This window comes from Gallus gallus, chromosome 5, assembly GCF_016699485.2.
Source record: "Gallus gallus isolate bGalGal1 chromosome 5, bGalGal1.mat.broiler.GRCg7b, whole genome shotgun sequence".
NCBI classification, from domain to species: domain Eukaryota; kingdom Metazoa; phylum Chordata; class Aves; order Galliformes; family Phasianidae; genus Gallus; species Gallus gallus.
The window spans coordinates 54,355,651-54,370,679 of record NC_052536.1 but is presented as its reverse complement, the minus strand read 5'-3'; the positions used below and the strand labels follow the sequence as shown (position 1 = coordinate 54,370,679).

The window sequence follows — 15,029 nt, the reverse complement described above, 5'->3', positions numbered from 1 at the left end:
TGTCTCATCTCCCTGTCCCATAGGCTGGCAGGGCAGCTTGCAGTGGTGTCATCATCCTGGCAGTGCTCTGGTGGCTCCTCAGACCAAAGTTTTGCTTGCCGCTGGAGCACAAGGCACCACCTTGCAGGTCTTATGCCTCTCTCCCACCTGGCATCTCTGTGGGTGGAGGGAGGGGCTCATAGAGGATGCTGCTTTGGCTATCCCTGGAGACTTGTCCTCCCAAACACCTGGGCTATTAGGAAATTCCAGTGACTGATCAGCAATTGCACAAATTCATTGTGCAGCCTCCATCTAGCCCTGCATCCCATCTGTGATGCACAGCTGCCCTGTTTTCAGACATAGCCTATAAAACCAGAGCACATATCCTTCCCCGGGTCCCTCCTCCCCACTTCCAGCAGCCAGCAGGTGTCAGAGACTGGTGGCTATGACTTCAGGAGGTGAGTGGCTGTGCAGTGATCCCAGCCCCTGGGACACATCGTGTCTTTGATGCTGTAGGGTATTTGTGACTTCCATCACAGGGATCTCTGGAGGGTCAATGTGCTGTGATGCACATAGAGATGTGGGGGTCCACTACATCGCTCTCTACCATTTTGTGAAGTGTTGGAAACTTGTGAGACTGAGGAACAAAGCAAAAGTTGCTTAGTGTACAGTATTTTTACAGCATTTGCATTCTGCTGTACTTGTAGCAACTGATGCGTTTCATCAGAGGTGACAGAGCTGCTCTTTGGGTGCAGCAGCATCCCTGGGCACAGAGATTAACTGTGCATTGCCTTTGAAAATGCTTCAAGATGAGGGATTTGTCTGTGGCTGATGATGTTGTGTGCTTGGCTGAGATGTTCTGGGTTGTAGTTTTATTGCTTCTTTCAGCGGAACACGTGTATGTTCTCTTTGTATTGAAGCTGGGCTCTGGCACAGCTTGAGAAATGCTGCCTGTATGAGCCTATAAATACATCTTGTGTAGAAATAGCGTGGAGGTAAAATGCTTTCACAAGGGTTGTACTTTTCCTCCTTTATAGTGAAGAGCTACAGAGATGAATAGGGGCCTGGAGCATCTCCCTTCTGAGGAAAGGCTGAGAGACCTGGGGCTGTTCAGCCTGGAGGAGAGGAGACTGAGAGAGGATCTCATTGCTGTTTATAAATGTCTTAAGGGTGGGAGTCAAGTGGATGGAGCCAGGCCCTTTTCTGTGGTGCCCAGCAAGAGGACAAGGGCACAAACTGGAAGATGAGGAAAAACTTTAATGTGTTAGTGACAGGGCACTGGAATAGGTTACCCAGAGAGGTTGTGGGGTCTCCTTCTCTGGAGATGTTCAAAGCCCACCTGAACCTTTCCTGTGCAACCTACTGTAGGGAGCTGCATGAGCAGGAGCTGGACTGGATGATCCCCAGAGGTCCCTTCCAGCCCCTGTGATTCTGTGAATTCATCACTCGGTTTTACTCAGGAACTTCAGTAATGTGCTTTTCCCCCAGTTTCTAATCCAGTAAGGAGAATGCATGAGGTTTTTGGCCTTGCAAAACAACACGGCTTTTAAGGAACAGCTGAGGGATCAACTGCAAAGCAGGGCTTTGCATTTCATGCTCGCAGGTCAGCTGTCCTTTTCCACTGCCTTTTTGCTCTCAGGATCTTGAGAGCTGCTCCACAGTGCTGAAGCCATCTTCCGTTGCATCTTCCATCTCCCAGTACTGTGGCAGAGCAGGCCGGGCCGCGAGGCCTCCTCAGGACACCCGCTGGCTCTTGGTGCCTCATGGCCTGATGCCTTTGGGCACAGTGCCTTCAGTCTGTGTTTTGGCAGGTGAGCGTCTGCTACAGGCACTGCACACCTCCTCACGGAGGAAATAAGGATTTTCTGCCCACGTGTGCCTTATACACTTGAATAAAGTAATCCACCAAGGACTGCTGTGTTCTGACTGAAGCATCCACGTAACTGCAAAGTCTGTTACAGCTGCAAACCAGCGTGGGGGCTCACCTGGCTCTGAAGGGCTCGCTGTTCCCAGCAGTAACGTTAGGAAGGAGCTGTGTTACAGCACGACGTGAGCCCATAGTGCGAGTAAGAAAAGCCCTTTGTCTCAATGAGAAGTACAGCCGAAGTGGAAAAATTACATGTTCTACCTGCTAAGTGCTTTCCTCTTTGCACTTCATAAAAGAGAAGGCCACATTGCTGGGAGATGCCTGTGTAGCTCGTTTGGTGATGCTTCAGTGATGTTTACTGATGCATTTGGGTTTCGGCTTGCACCAGCGCCCCATAGGAGTCACCACAGAGGTACGGGCCTAGTTGGGCAGGCATCTGCTCCAGCCCTGTTTTGCTCCCCCCCTGCTCAGGCTGTGGTGTTGCAAGAGACAAAGGCAGGGTTGAACTCTGTGTGAATTTTACTTTGTTGCCAACCTCAGTGGGAAGTAGCAGGAAAGCTGTCAGTGCTGCTGTGGTATCTGCTGAAAGCAGGATCTCTTCCTTCCCTGGTGCACAGCCATGGCCAAGGTCAGACTGTGCCTTTGAGGCTTCCCAAAATGTGAAACAATACCTGTATTTGAGGGGTTTAGCTTCCCTAAAAACACCTAAAACCAAGTAGTTTTAGCAGCCATCTTCCCATTTGGTTCCTTGCAAGCAAATCTTTGCAGGGAAGGCAAATAGCACATCAGCAGCATGGAGTGGAGTGATAACATTTCTTTCCTATGAAGCATCCCAGGCTTGGCTTGGAGCTTAACTTACAAAAGGTATTGGTTAAGCGAGAGAAAAATGAGTCGGTTTGTTGTTAGGTTGTGTTTTAAAGCTTATCCACATAGCTGCAGAGAAGCTTAGGGGAACAATGGTGGGAGGGGGATCCCAAATAAGACGGGGCCGGGTCTGTTGGCATGAGCCCAGAGGCACAGTGGCAGGAAGGAACTTGCATATCCCTGTACCAGCAATTGTAGAGTCTGAGATCTAGGGGCAGCCACTGTGCAGGCCAGGTGACCTGGGCCGGACTGCTGGTGGGATCCACTTTGTGCAGATGTGTATGTATTTGTGTGTATTTGTTCATTTGTTTGTTTGTTTATGTGATCTCTAAGACACAGATATGCAAGGAGCCTTTTTCCACCTTACAGTGCCTGTCAGCATCTGGCTGTGGCTGAGTCCTGCTTTCCTCAGCTGCACCCTTCAGGCCCTGCGTGCATAGCAGTAAATCTTGGTGAGCTTTCAGGACCGAGGAAGTGTGGGGCTCTGTGGCTGTTAATTCCCTTACAACCCCATTTTGATGCCCTTCCTTGGGCTGAGGGAGTCCTGGAGTAGTTCAGCCCCAGATAAACCATGCGTGGTGCTCTGAGCAGCCTGATCTGACACCCTGCAGATGTGTCTGCTTATTGCAGAGGAGTTGGACAAGATGGCCTTTAAAGGTCCCTTCCAACTCTTAAGAGTTCTGTGATTCTGTGGTAAGTGAGCATCCGTTTTGGGCATGGGCTGGTTGACCCATCAATTTAATCCATTTTAGCAATCTCAGTAACAAATAATGGGCCAATGCATCTTATTTTGTTGCTTTCAGGGCTTAGGTCCAATTGTGTGGAAGAAGCTCTCTGGCCATCCAGCTGCAGGGCTTTCGGTTTGAGAGTGCCCGTCTGGGTAAGACTGCTTAGATCCATGCAGTCCTTGCTTTAGGGTGCCCTGCACAATAATTCAGGCTGCAGAAGTGTTTAATTAAAATGGGAGAAAGGCTTTCCAGATGATGTCGGTGAAAAGGTCATGGAAGGCTGAGCTCAGTAAATTAAAAATATGCATATGTGTGTTTTCACATGACTACAGAATGATGGAGAAACCACCACTGATACTTCTTTAAAATGCATCAGTGTTGGAATGTGAACGCCTTTAAAATCTAAACTTATAGACTGTTGAAGCAGTTAATTAGATGAAATAACATTAAAGCAGTCTGCCTCAGTTAGGAGTCTGAACTGATGGAACACAAAGCAGCTGCAGTAGTTCATTGAAGGGCTGAATCAGATATTGATGGCCATAATCTCTCCTGCAGGAGAGGAGAGGAATATATATTTTGTTTATGTCTGTCCAATGCGTTCAGGTCAGTAACTGAAAGCTGCAAAGCAGGCTGGATTGGGGTCTCTCCTTTCTAATCTAGGTCTCCAAATTAAACGTGGGAGGAGGCCTTGTTGCTGCTCGTTGCCTTGCTGCAGGCAATTTCCTTTCTTCAAAGCATTCATTAAACGATAAAGGCAAAATGAATATGAATCTTCTATCCCTTCTGCTTGTTCATTAATAAACATAAACAGTTGGCTTTTGGTCATGGTCCATATTTCCAGGTGCCAGTTGCTGTGAGTAAATTGAAACTGTGTATGATAACAGTGGCTGGGGTCAGCCTGTCTGGGGGCTGGTTGGAGTCCTCGGAGCACTGTGGCTGGAAAAATGTGCACTAGAGAGGAGGTATTTTTATTACTTGTCCTAAAAACGAAAGACCTCCCTGTTTTAAATAAAAAGCTAAGCTAAATCTGCCTACGCTGAGGGTTGTAATCGCTTAAATAAGCGTTTGAGAGACGGAGGGGCGGCACAGCAGGATGCATTACCTTCAGACGGTGTTTGAAGGTGACGTTTTGTTTGCATACAGCTGTAGCGGCCGCTGATTAATACAGCTGTTTCTTGAAGAGGGCAACTGAGAAAGAAAATTTGCTGCGTGCCATTGTAAATCGCAGCCAGGAGCAGCAGCGAGTGCAGCAGCCTCCCAGCGAGGCAGCGCGTCGGTTCGGAGGAAGAAGATTAGATGAGGTATGGGAGGAAAAATGCTGATTGCTGTTTCCCTTGACACTGCAACATTCTGGGATAAATCACATTGATGAACTCGGAGAAGAATGCCTGGAAGAGGGTGAAAAAGCGATATGACCCCTGAGAAAGGAAGCCGATGCAGACTTCAGCAGGCAATTTTTTGTTTTTTTTTTTATTTCCCGTGCTGTACCAGTTAGCACCACAAGTTCCACTTGTTTCTTTTTTCTCTTGGTTTCTGTTGCTATTGTTATTCTTTAGGCAATCTTGGATCTCTGTGTATATGTTTGAGGATAGAGATCTTGGCTGTGCGCTGTAGTCCCACTGGTGTCCTTGCAGCCTTGCACAGAAGCTTCCAAACTCTGTGTGCCCGTCCATCAGGAGTTCATTCACTTGTTATGCTGTTCTTTTATTGGTCTAGGATGTCCTTCTATATCATGGAATCATAGAATCATGGAATAGCCTGGGTTGCAAAGGACCACAGTGCTCATCCAGTTCCAACCCCCTGCTATGTGTAGGGTCGCCAACCAGCAGCCCAGGCTGCCCAGAGCCACATCCAGCCTGGCCTTGAATGCCTGCAGGGATGGGGCATCCACAGCCTCCTTGGGCAACCTGTTCAGTGCATCACCACCCTCTGAGTGAAAATCTTCCTCCTATATATGCATATATATGTATGCATATATATATATATATATATATATGTATGTATGCACACTTGTATGTATCAACCCCAAACAAACCAGCATCCTTTTCATGAATTTTTATTTCAGCTCTGACACCGAATAACCTCCCTTCTCCCCATCTCCTCCATGTGTTGCAGTTACACAATTAATCAGCCTGAAAGGTACATTAGACTGATAATAAATTTTTCATCGTGTTTCCTACCACCTCTGAAAATATTCCGGGAGTGGCAATAAAATAACCCTCTCTGGTTATTTAATTATCTGTTATTTAATCTTTCCTCCCTACTTTTTGCAGAGGTTTTGTTTTGTTTTGTTTTGTTTTGTTTGGATGTGGAGTTTATGGGCTATAAAGGAAAGCCCAGTGGTGGTTGCATGGTCCTCTTTGACGTAGCAGATGGTGCACACAGCATTGTGTCCCATCTCTGCCACCCCATGAAGTACAGAATAGCAAAGGGGAGGAACGTGGGTGCTTCAGTCTCCAGCTCTGCAATTTTACGCCTGGGCTGTCCTGCCTAGCCTTAGCATTCAAGCCACTCTGTATATATATCTCCTGTGTTCCAATGTGACCTAAAGCCATTCCGCCCTGCTGCCCCCTCCCTCTGCTGACCTCGTGTCATGGAGCTGGCAGCCCCAGCCACCTCCTCACATCCTGCTTCTTCCCCAGTGAAAACCAGTGGCTCTCAGCCCTTGGAAGATGCTCATTAAAATTTCCAGCATGGCACAAGTGTCTGCAACAGCCCGGGGCTGCACTTTGATGCCCTGTCCGCTTGGAGGGTTAGCTAGTTATTTCAGCAGCAGTGCCTTCCTTTGCTCTGGTCTGGGTTTGCATTTAAGCCACGCTCAGAGCCTGCACTGATTGCAAACCAGAGAGGCTGTGGAGTCTCCCGCCTTGGAGACTGTCAAAAGCCATATGGATGTGGTACTTCAGCAACAGCTCAGTGTCCCTGCTTGAGCAGGGCATTGGAATAGATGGACCCGTTTCCACCACAGACAGCTTGAAACTTCACAGCTTCTCCTGTCTCTGCACCACTCAGCAGGACTCTTCTTTGGTAGTTACTCCTCAGCCCTGATACTTCCATCCACAGATGCATCCTTACTGCCTGGGTTCCCCATACTGCCCAGTTGCTGGCTTGGCAATGTCAGGACCGTGGGCACCTCTCCCCTTAGCAGCACTGTGCAGCCCCCAAGGGACAGGTGGAGGGAGGGATGTAAACTCCAGTTTGGTCCATATGTACCTAAGGAAGCTTTAGGAGAACGGTGTGGAACTACTTTTGCTACACACTCATGTTGTGCACAGAGAGAAGAGGAGGTTTGCTTGGTGCAAGAGGGGGCCATGAGCCATCAGCAAGGCAAGCAGCATGGTTGTATTTTACATCCCAGAAATAGCATAAACTCAGAGTCTCATCTCCCCTAGGAGGTTTTTTTTGTTGTTGTTTTTTAAATCATATTCAAATGAAGATTTAATGTGGAAACGTGTTTCCTGATCTAAAGGTTAAGAGTTCAACTGTACGGGATAAATATTTAAAAGCAGCCTATCTCTTTCCACTAAAAACACTCTGGGCAGAGACTTCCTCTTAGTAGCAAAAGGAGGCTGTTATTTCACGTGCCTTTGACCCGATTCCAAATGAATCTTTAAAATAGCAAAGTTGGCAGCTCTGGCTGTGGGAGACAGCCAGGTGCAAAGGGGCAGAGCTGGTAAAGGCGAAGAGGTGAAAGTGATGGATGGGGATGGACACTTCTTCGACCACTGCCAACATCACATGCTGGAGTTGCAGTGCGTGGCTTGCAAATGGCCTGCGAAATTAATTGCTGGTTAGAATCATCTAATTATTGAGTTCATGATTATTAATTGAAGGTGTGGATGAGTTTGAGGCTGTGCCCAACGACTCTGTCGTAACTCAGCAGTGCAGTTGCAAATGATTTTCTCAGCCTACAGTTGGTACGGTTGCCTGTGAACAAATGGAAAATGGTTGGGCTTTGTCTCCTCTGCTGATCACCTGGAGCCTAAAGGATGGCTTCTGAGCAGCCTGCTTGGGGCCAAGGAGTCCTGGGATACTCATCTGGGAGCACTGTGATGCTTCAAACCCAGCAAGGCTGGGGGCAGGTGCAGGGATTGCCACGCATATCCTAACAGCAGAGATCTCATTCTTTATGGTTTAGTTGTTGTTACAGCTCAGAATAACAGTTATTAGTCACTGTGTGATTATGAGGGGTTTTGTATTCATTGCTTGCCACTTATTATTTATTTAAACACCTCTCCCGAGCATCCTTCAAGACATCATTAGGTAGGTGTTTCTGAGGGATGCAGGGCTGTGATAACTTGTTAGATTGCTGTTAGAGCTTGGGCACAATGGAATGTACTGTGTGAGGCTCAGCAGGATTTCTGCACCTTATTTGGATGTGTTTGCATATTGTCATATACCAGCACCTTAAATGTTCTTCTGCTTTATTCCTTCTTACTACTGCTGAAGCTTTAGCTCAGTTTATATTTTCTCTTGGTTAATAAATCTTCATGTTTGCACATGTCTTATTTTTAGGGCTCGGGTATTTTATACGTTTCAATGAATATTTGTCTGAGCCCCTCAGCACGGCTGTGCCTGGGGTTCAGGTGGCAGAGAGGCGTTGGGTCACACTGAGGTGACCCTCAGCACAGAGGTGGATATCCATCATGGAACCCTCATCTTCTCTCACCCACCCTAACATCCTTCTCCAAAGAGCTGTGTTTGAACAGGATGAATTGCTGTTAAGTGTTTCCCTTGTAAGGGCATCTTGCAAGCAAGCTTCCAGAGCTCCCCGTGCATCAGCTGGGCTCAGTGGGGGGATGCCCACTTGAGCATTGTTTTGAAGGGTCAGTTGACATGGAAGTGAAAGTCAAGGCAGAGGCAAAGCTCTTCCATGCATATATAACCATCAAAGCTCCATCATGCCTTTCCTTTTGAGGAGCAATTTATTGGGAAGTGAAATCATTACCTGCAGTGGATATATAGGTGAAACTGCAGCTGTCCCTCCTCTCGGAGATGCTCAGGATGTGGCATGTCATGTTGTTTGGGTTACAAGATAGCTGAAGTCTCCCTCAAATACTGGATGCAACATAAGCTTTAATTAAATCAGCTGGATTTCTTCATGGCCTGTGGGCTTGCTCATGTAGGGATCAATTCTACCCCTAGGCTTCTTGTTCAGCCTTCACCCAATGGGGCTTTTACCTTTAGTTGGGGTACCAGAGTCTACCAGCATGGAGAAAACAATTAGTTTGTAAGTGTTATTATTCAGGCAGGAACAATTTAAGGGTTCTTTTTTTTTTTTTTCAATTGCTTTCTAGTTGCTGGAATTAAGTGTGTAATTTTAATGGGGATCCTCTTAGTTAAATCCACAGACTGGGTGGGATGAGTTGGCTGCAGGCCACAGTATGCCTCTCCTGTGACCTTGTGCAGCATCTCCAATGCTCCTGCTGCCGTGCCAGCACCCCTCCAGCAATAGGCTTGTCATCGATGGGGGTGGCTTTCAGAGCCATCCACGGCTGTAGGATCAATGCTGGCTTTAGAAATGAGCCTCGCAGCCCTGCCGGAATGCTTTATTTGGTTCGTTCTGTGATAAAAGCTCTGACCTACATCTAGCAGCAGGAAGCGACGAGGCTTTGATAATACTCGGGCATCCCAGCGGAGGGCACGCTGCTAACTGAGACCTCAAAGTCAAAAATGGATGTGCCCTTTAAAATAAAACCACATAAACCAAGATCTTAGGCAGTAAATGGCTTTATCTCCAGGAGGCACTATGTAATACGTATGCACTTCTGATGCAGAGCGTGTATCTCTTTATGAAGCGTAGCTCTTAGGAAAAAGTGCTCTTTAAAATTGTTAGCAAACATACCAAAAGCCAAAAAAACCATCCACCCAGGTCCCTTGGAGCTTCAGCTCTACTGTGTGAAGATGCAACCACTGGGCTCTTGGTGTATTGATGTCCTTTCTGAGCCGCTGCTGCCTTGGAAGCAATTTAGGTGATGTCTGGAAGGGGCCAGGCAGAGTTTTACAGCTCCTTCCTCCCGGCGGCCGGCTGCCACCCAGGAGTCATGGAGAGGTCAGCAATCACAGGATGATACTTAGCGTATTGACCTGGCAGATCAATAGGTGCAGGACACGGGGGGGATGCAGTGGGACTGCCACTGGTCTGCATCACTCGCCTGGGGGGTTGTGTCTGTGTGATCACTGCGCTGTGTACTCACGTGGCTTGTTTTTTCCCCTTGTCAGGATGAACTTGACCTCACGGACAAGCACAGAGAAGCTATGTTTGCCCTGCCGGCAGAGAAGAAGTGGCAGATCTACTGCAGCAAGAAAAAAGTAAGAGATGTCTGCGTGCTACCACAGCTGAGCACTTCCCTTCCCTGTCCCAGGGAGGGGGGGCATGTGGGAGGAGAAGCAACAATTCTGTGTGCTCTTTGTGCAGAGTAGTATTTTGGGGCATCACAGAAACCCGTCTGTTCTCTGTGGTGGTCCTGAGAAAGTGAGATGGCCAGCAAGATCCTCAGACCCACATCTCCAAAACGCAGAACCCTTCCTCCTTGAGCCTTCTTGGGTATGAGGTGGATCTCTGCAAGGCACTCGGTTTCCCCTGCAATTTCCCCAAGTCTCATAGCTGGGGATGGGCTGACCACTGCAAGCATTGTGGTCACTCAAGGTCTGGACTTCCTGCACTCCAATAGCATTTTTTCCCCTGTGTAACAAAGATTTTTGCCTCTGTATTTTTGTAAAGCAGTCCATGCCCCGGGGTCTGCAGAACTCCCAACTGACTGTGTTGGGATTCACTTCTTTCCCTGCGTTGCCCAAAGTAGAGATCCTGCAGGAATTGCTGCACTGGGGAGAAATGAGGCAAAAAGTCTTTCCTGTACTTAAGAGGAGCTTATAATTAGAAGGGAGACCAACTTTTGACATAGACCAATAGTGACAGGACAAGTGGAAATGGTTTTAAACTAAAAGAGGGGAGATTTAGATAAGATGCTAGGGGGAAAATTTTCACTTAGAGAGAGGTGAGGCCCTGGCATTGCTGACCAGAGCTGTGGGTGCCCCATCCCTGGCCAGGTTGGATGGGGCCCTGGGCCTGATCTGGTGCCTTATTTAGAGGGTGGAAGCCCTGCCTACAGCAGGGGGTTGGAGCGAGGTGTTCTTTAAGATCCTTTCCAACCCAGGCCATTCTATGATTCTATGAAAAATATTGAATTTCAGAAACTGATGGAAGCATGCTAAGGACAAGGTGATTCCAGGAGCTCAGCTTTGCAGCATCTTCTCTCCTCAGTGGGGGGTGAATGCCCATCATTCCCAAATTTGCTACCGCATCCCATAATGTTTCCACTTAGCTGCAGAAGTTGGCTCTGATATGCTCATGGTGGCCTGGCTGTGCTCAAAATGGAACTTGTCACTGTTAATGCATGTTTTCTTCAGCTCTAGCAGTGGCACCGGATTTTCCAGCCTCATTTCAGGCCAAGAGATGGCTTACCTTGCTCATGTAGGATTAAGTTTTAAGCCTCTTATAAATATCCCTGAAATCCATGTATTATTGTTGTACAGAGGCCTGACATACCCAAGATTTAAATTGGAGGAGAGATGTTAACAAATTACAGGTACTGTTCCTAATCAACAAGAAAATGAGTAGAAGATGCTCACTTGTCACTGCCTCTGGGATAGAGGTAGCCACAGTCCAGTGTGTCTGGATAATCAGAGACAATAGGAACTTAAATCAAGCAGCTCCATGTAATTATTACTGTGTGTGAAGATTACATGCTATCTAATCTCCTGGGTAGGGTTTAGATGGGACTGATGTTCCCCCATCCCAGCACTCACACAGGCACTGCAGTGCTTTTTGAAAAGGGTGCTGAAGAAAGTCACTGCTCCCTGGTGGGTGTGAAGGAAAGAGCTGCTGAAGTGCCCTGTGCCATCCTCCAGAGCACCGCCCTGCTCGAGAAACCATCTGGGCAACCTGCAGGGCTTATGCAGGAAGTGTGCTGGTGGCTGGTTTGCAAGAGAGACAGGTGCTTTTGTCCTGCTTTTTAATTAAAAATGAGCAAAACCTTATCAGCAGAGCCTTCAGCAGGTGGGAAGCGTGGGGAGCCAGAAATCAGCTGTGTTGGAGAATATTTCCCTGCTCATGGCATGCTCTAGGCAGTCCTGCTCCCCTGTGATGAACGTGGCTTGAGGACAACAGGAACGTTTGTGGCTGTCACAGCACCTCTCAGAACTCACACTTGTGTACCTCTTTGTTTTTATCTGGCTATATCTGCAGGGTAGCTTGTAATATCTGGCACTGAGGGTTGGACTTCTCCAACTGAGAGTAATTACTGCGAATGGGCTGCAGTGCTGGAGCTGGAGATAAGGCTGGGGTCCTACCTAGCTGCCTCAGCCACAGCCCCAGTGGCTGTGATTTTGAAAATTCAGGACACACACTGAAATATTTTGGCCTGTCCATGGTTAATAGCAAGTCATTGCTTGAAATGCATGAGCACTTGTAACCCCCTGATGGGTCCTGGGGGAGTTGGAAGAGACCTTAAGGGTTCCACCCCTCCCCCCCCCCCCCCCCCCCCCCCACACCATGTGCAGGGTTGCCAACCACTAACTCAGACTCTAGATCAGATAATAAATCAGGCTGCCCAGGACCCCATCCAGCCTGGCCCTGAACACCTCCAGGGATGGGGCACCCACAGCTCTCTGGGCAGCAGTACCAGGGCCTCACCGCCCTCTGATGCTCTGAGTGCAGAGAGAGAAAAAGCAGCTTGTGGTTGAAGCTGACCATTCTGGAGGCAGCCACTCAGGCAGGAGCTGAAGCCTGCATTAAATCCACACTCAAATCAGTAGGGAGGATTTAAAGAGTACTGGACCCCCTTTGAAGTTGTCAGCTCTTTCTTCAGCTGACATAAAGCAAGGAAACGTGAAAGTGGAGGTGCGTTAACAGCGGGATAAGGTCTGATTTTAGAAGTGGTATTTCTGGATGATGACTCGTTTCATACCTCATCTCAAAGCATTTTATTCCCTGCTGGTTCTGCTCTCCAGGAGAGGATATTGCTCGGAAGCACAGGGAGGAAGCCGGAGGGTTTCCAGGTTTAACGTTTCTTTGGCTGTGGGTTTGAGGCAGTGAAAACAAAGAGGGACTTGGGAGAGAGAGGCCAGGCTCCGAAGGGAGCTAATAAATAACACTTTGGTCTTACTCTGCAGCATCTCTTCCTTGCAGGAGGTTTGACTCCTGCCAGCCCCAGCGGTCATGCTGCTGGAGCAAGTCACTGGGTCATCCTTAAGATCCTCGGAACAAATGTAGATGTGGGGCTATTCAGGCAGAATGCACCATAAATAGGTGCACGGAAGGGATTGGTAGCTAAAATCAGTTCAAAAATATATGGGTTCTGGCTCTGGCCTCTCCCTTTCATTTAAACCTATCTCTCTACAGCATCTGTAGAACCCGAGCAGAGGTTGTACAGGGGTGACAAATGGCCTGTGAAGATGACAAACAATGCTGCATGCTTTAAGCCTGTGCTGAAAAGCTGTTAGCTTGGTGATGGTGGGCGCACAGCTCTTTTCAGTGCGAAGCTGTCCTCAGGCAAGCAAGAGTTACCTTTACATCTAACATTTCCTCAGCTGTCAGATGTAACATCAGGGTCCCTTTGCGTTAGGAAAAGGCAACAATGGCGTGTTTGCAGGGAGAATGGGGAAAAAACATGATAAATAGGGAAGTGAGTGACGACTCTCCAATGATATTGTTTTTCCCAACCAGATGGCCTCTTTCCTGTCTGACCGTGCCTTCCACCCACCCCTCCAGAGAGCTCTGCTTTCCAGCTTTCTGCTCCACGTGCATCTTTGTCCTGGAGCTTGACCACGGGGCTTGTGTTGATATCAATTTCCTCCATTTAAAACCACTTTTTCCTTTTTTTTTTTTTTTTTTAACATTTATTTTTGCTGCAGTGGCTCAGAGCAAAATCTGACAGAGAGGAAGAGGAAAAAATAGCCCGGCACTTTGCCTGCTCAGCCACCTGGGTTGAATGAGAAGTGCTGCAGCCGGGCGATACCTGCAGTTGTGGCTGCAGCAGGTTGAACAGCATCTCGGGTGTAATCCTCCTGGCTGACGTTCCTCCCCTTCCCTCTGAACAGTGGAGAACACGGCTGTGTGTACATGGCTGGGGGTATTTCTCAATAGGAAATGTTTATGGTTTTTATCTTTCGAGGTAATTCCCTTTTTAGTTCCAATCACAACACACTTTTGTTAAAGCGAGGATTTTCTCTGTCTCCAGCCAAAAAATGCATCTGTTAGCAATCTTTTTGGATCTTAAACTGAAGCTTTTTAAACAATGAACCATCTGACCATGAAAGGCATCTGGTCATGCTATATTTGCTTATTGTTAGCATAATTTTTAAACCCTGGGAAAAGCGTACAAGGGCCTTTGTGCATTTGTAGAGGAGAGAGTGTAGGAAGTGTTAAAGCAGAACTGCGTAGCCTGTGGTATAATGGGATGGTTCAGACCTGAGATAGCAACTCTGGGAGATTCATATTAAATGACAGCCCTTCTCAGCAGCTGTGATGCTGGCAGGGTCACTCCACAAGCATTTGGCAGAGCTCAGGGAAATGACATTTTTTGCATCATTTATTTTTTTTGGTGTATGGATGCCACTGCTTGTGCACACCTGGCAAGGGTTCGTCCGTATTGGCAGGGCTGTGCTGGCTTGAGACTGCAAACCTGGCAGCTTATACCTACTTGTGCTACTGCCTGCTTCTTTTTCCAGCTTGCAAACAGCACCCAGGTTGATTGCCCCAGACTGCTCTCTCTCAGCCTCGGAGATCCAAAACTGGGTGGGCTGCTGGCAGTACTGAGCTTTACCTTGCACTCCTTTGGAGCTTGCATAAAAACAAATGCATTTGCTTCCATTTTTTGCAACAGGAGCAAGGTTTTTAGAAGGACGATGCAGCCCTGGTGAGTCTGGCAGCTGTATTCCCATGCAGATCTGCAGGTCTAACAGAGGCTACCTGCTTATCTCAGACACCTGATGATCTGGCTCCTGCCTCTTTTAGGTTTCTTCTTAACCTTTCTTGTGGCTGTCCTGGTGGGAAGTCCTCCTGGGGCAAGCCAGCTCAGCAGCTTGTTCCAAGAAGGAGGTGACTACCGGAGTTTCTAGTGGTCACATCTCTGGGGTTGGCATGGAGCTGGTAACAGCCCTCACTTGGGTGCTTCTTAAGGAGTCAGCAAGCAAAGGAAACACATTTGGAGGTTTCCCCCAAAGCGTTGGGCTTGCCTGATGTGTCCTTGCTTAACAAGCTGGTAGTGATGGTTTGTAACGCAGAGAAGTGTTGGGCAGGCTGCAGAACTGAGCTTTGGGGGTTTTTGCTTCTCCTAAGGCCATCAGTCTTGCTGGTGGCTGTTCTTAGCCATGCTATGCTCAGAGCTGCCCTGATGGGTATTCGGACCCATACATGGGGAAAGGAGGAAGGAAAACATGGTGACTACACTGGGTCCCCAGGTGCTTTCTTCCTTCCCCACTGACTTCCTACCTGCTCACACTACTTTCCTCTCCCTGGCCAAGCTTCCTAATGAGAGAGGGAGCGGAAGGCTTTGATGCCTAGAGGAAGAAATTGAGAAATGCTTCTG

General features: G+C 48.0%; 1 protein-coding gene across 6 annotated transcripts in view; it reads left to right on the top strand.

Annotated features, from left to right (window-relative positions):
- DAAM1 (dishevelled associated activator of morphogenesis 1) overlaps window positions 1-15,029 on the top strand; it is an 80,921-nt gene that overhangs the window by 34,455 nt on the left and 31,437 nt on the right. For all 6 annotated transcript variants that reach the window (NM_001322368.2, XM_046941859.1, XM_046941857.1 and 3 more), the window contains one exon: window positions 9,661-9,750. In NM_001322368.2, coding sequence (NP_001309297.1) covers window positions 9,661-9,750 — 90 coding nt within the window. The remainder of the gene's footprint in view (window positions 1-9,660; window positions 9,751-15,029) is intronic.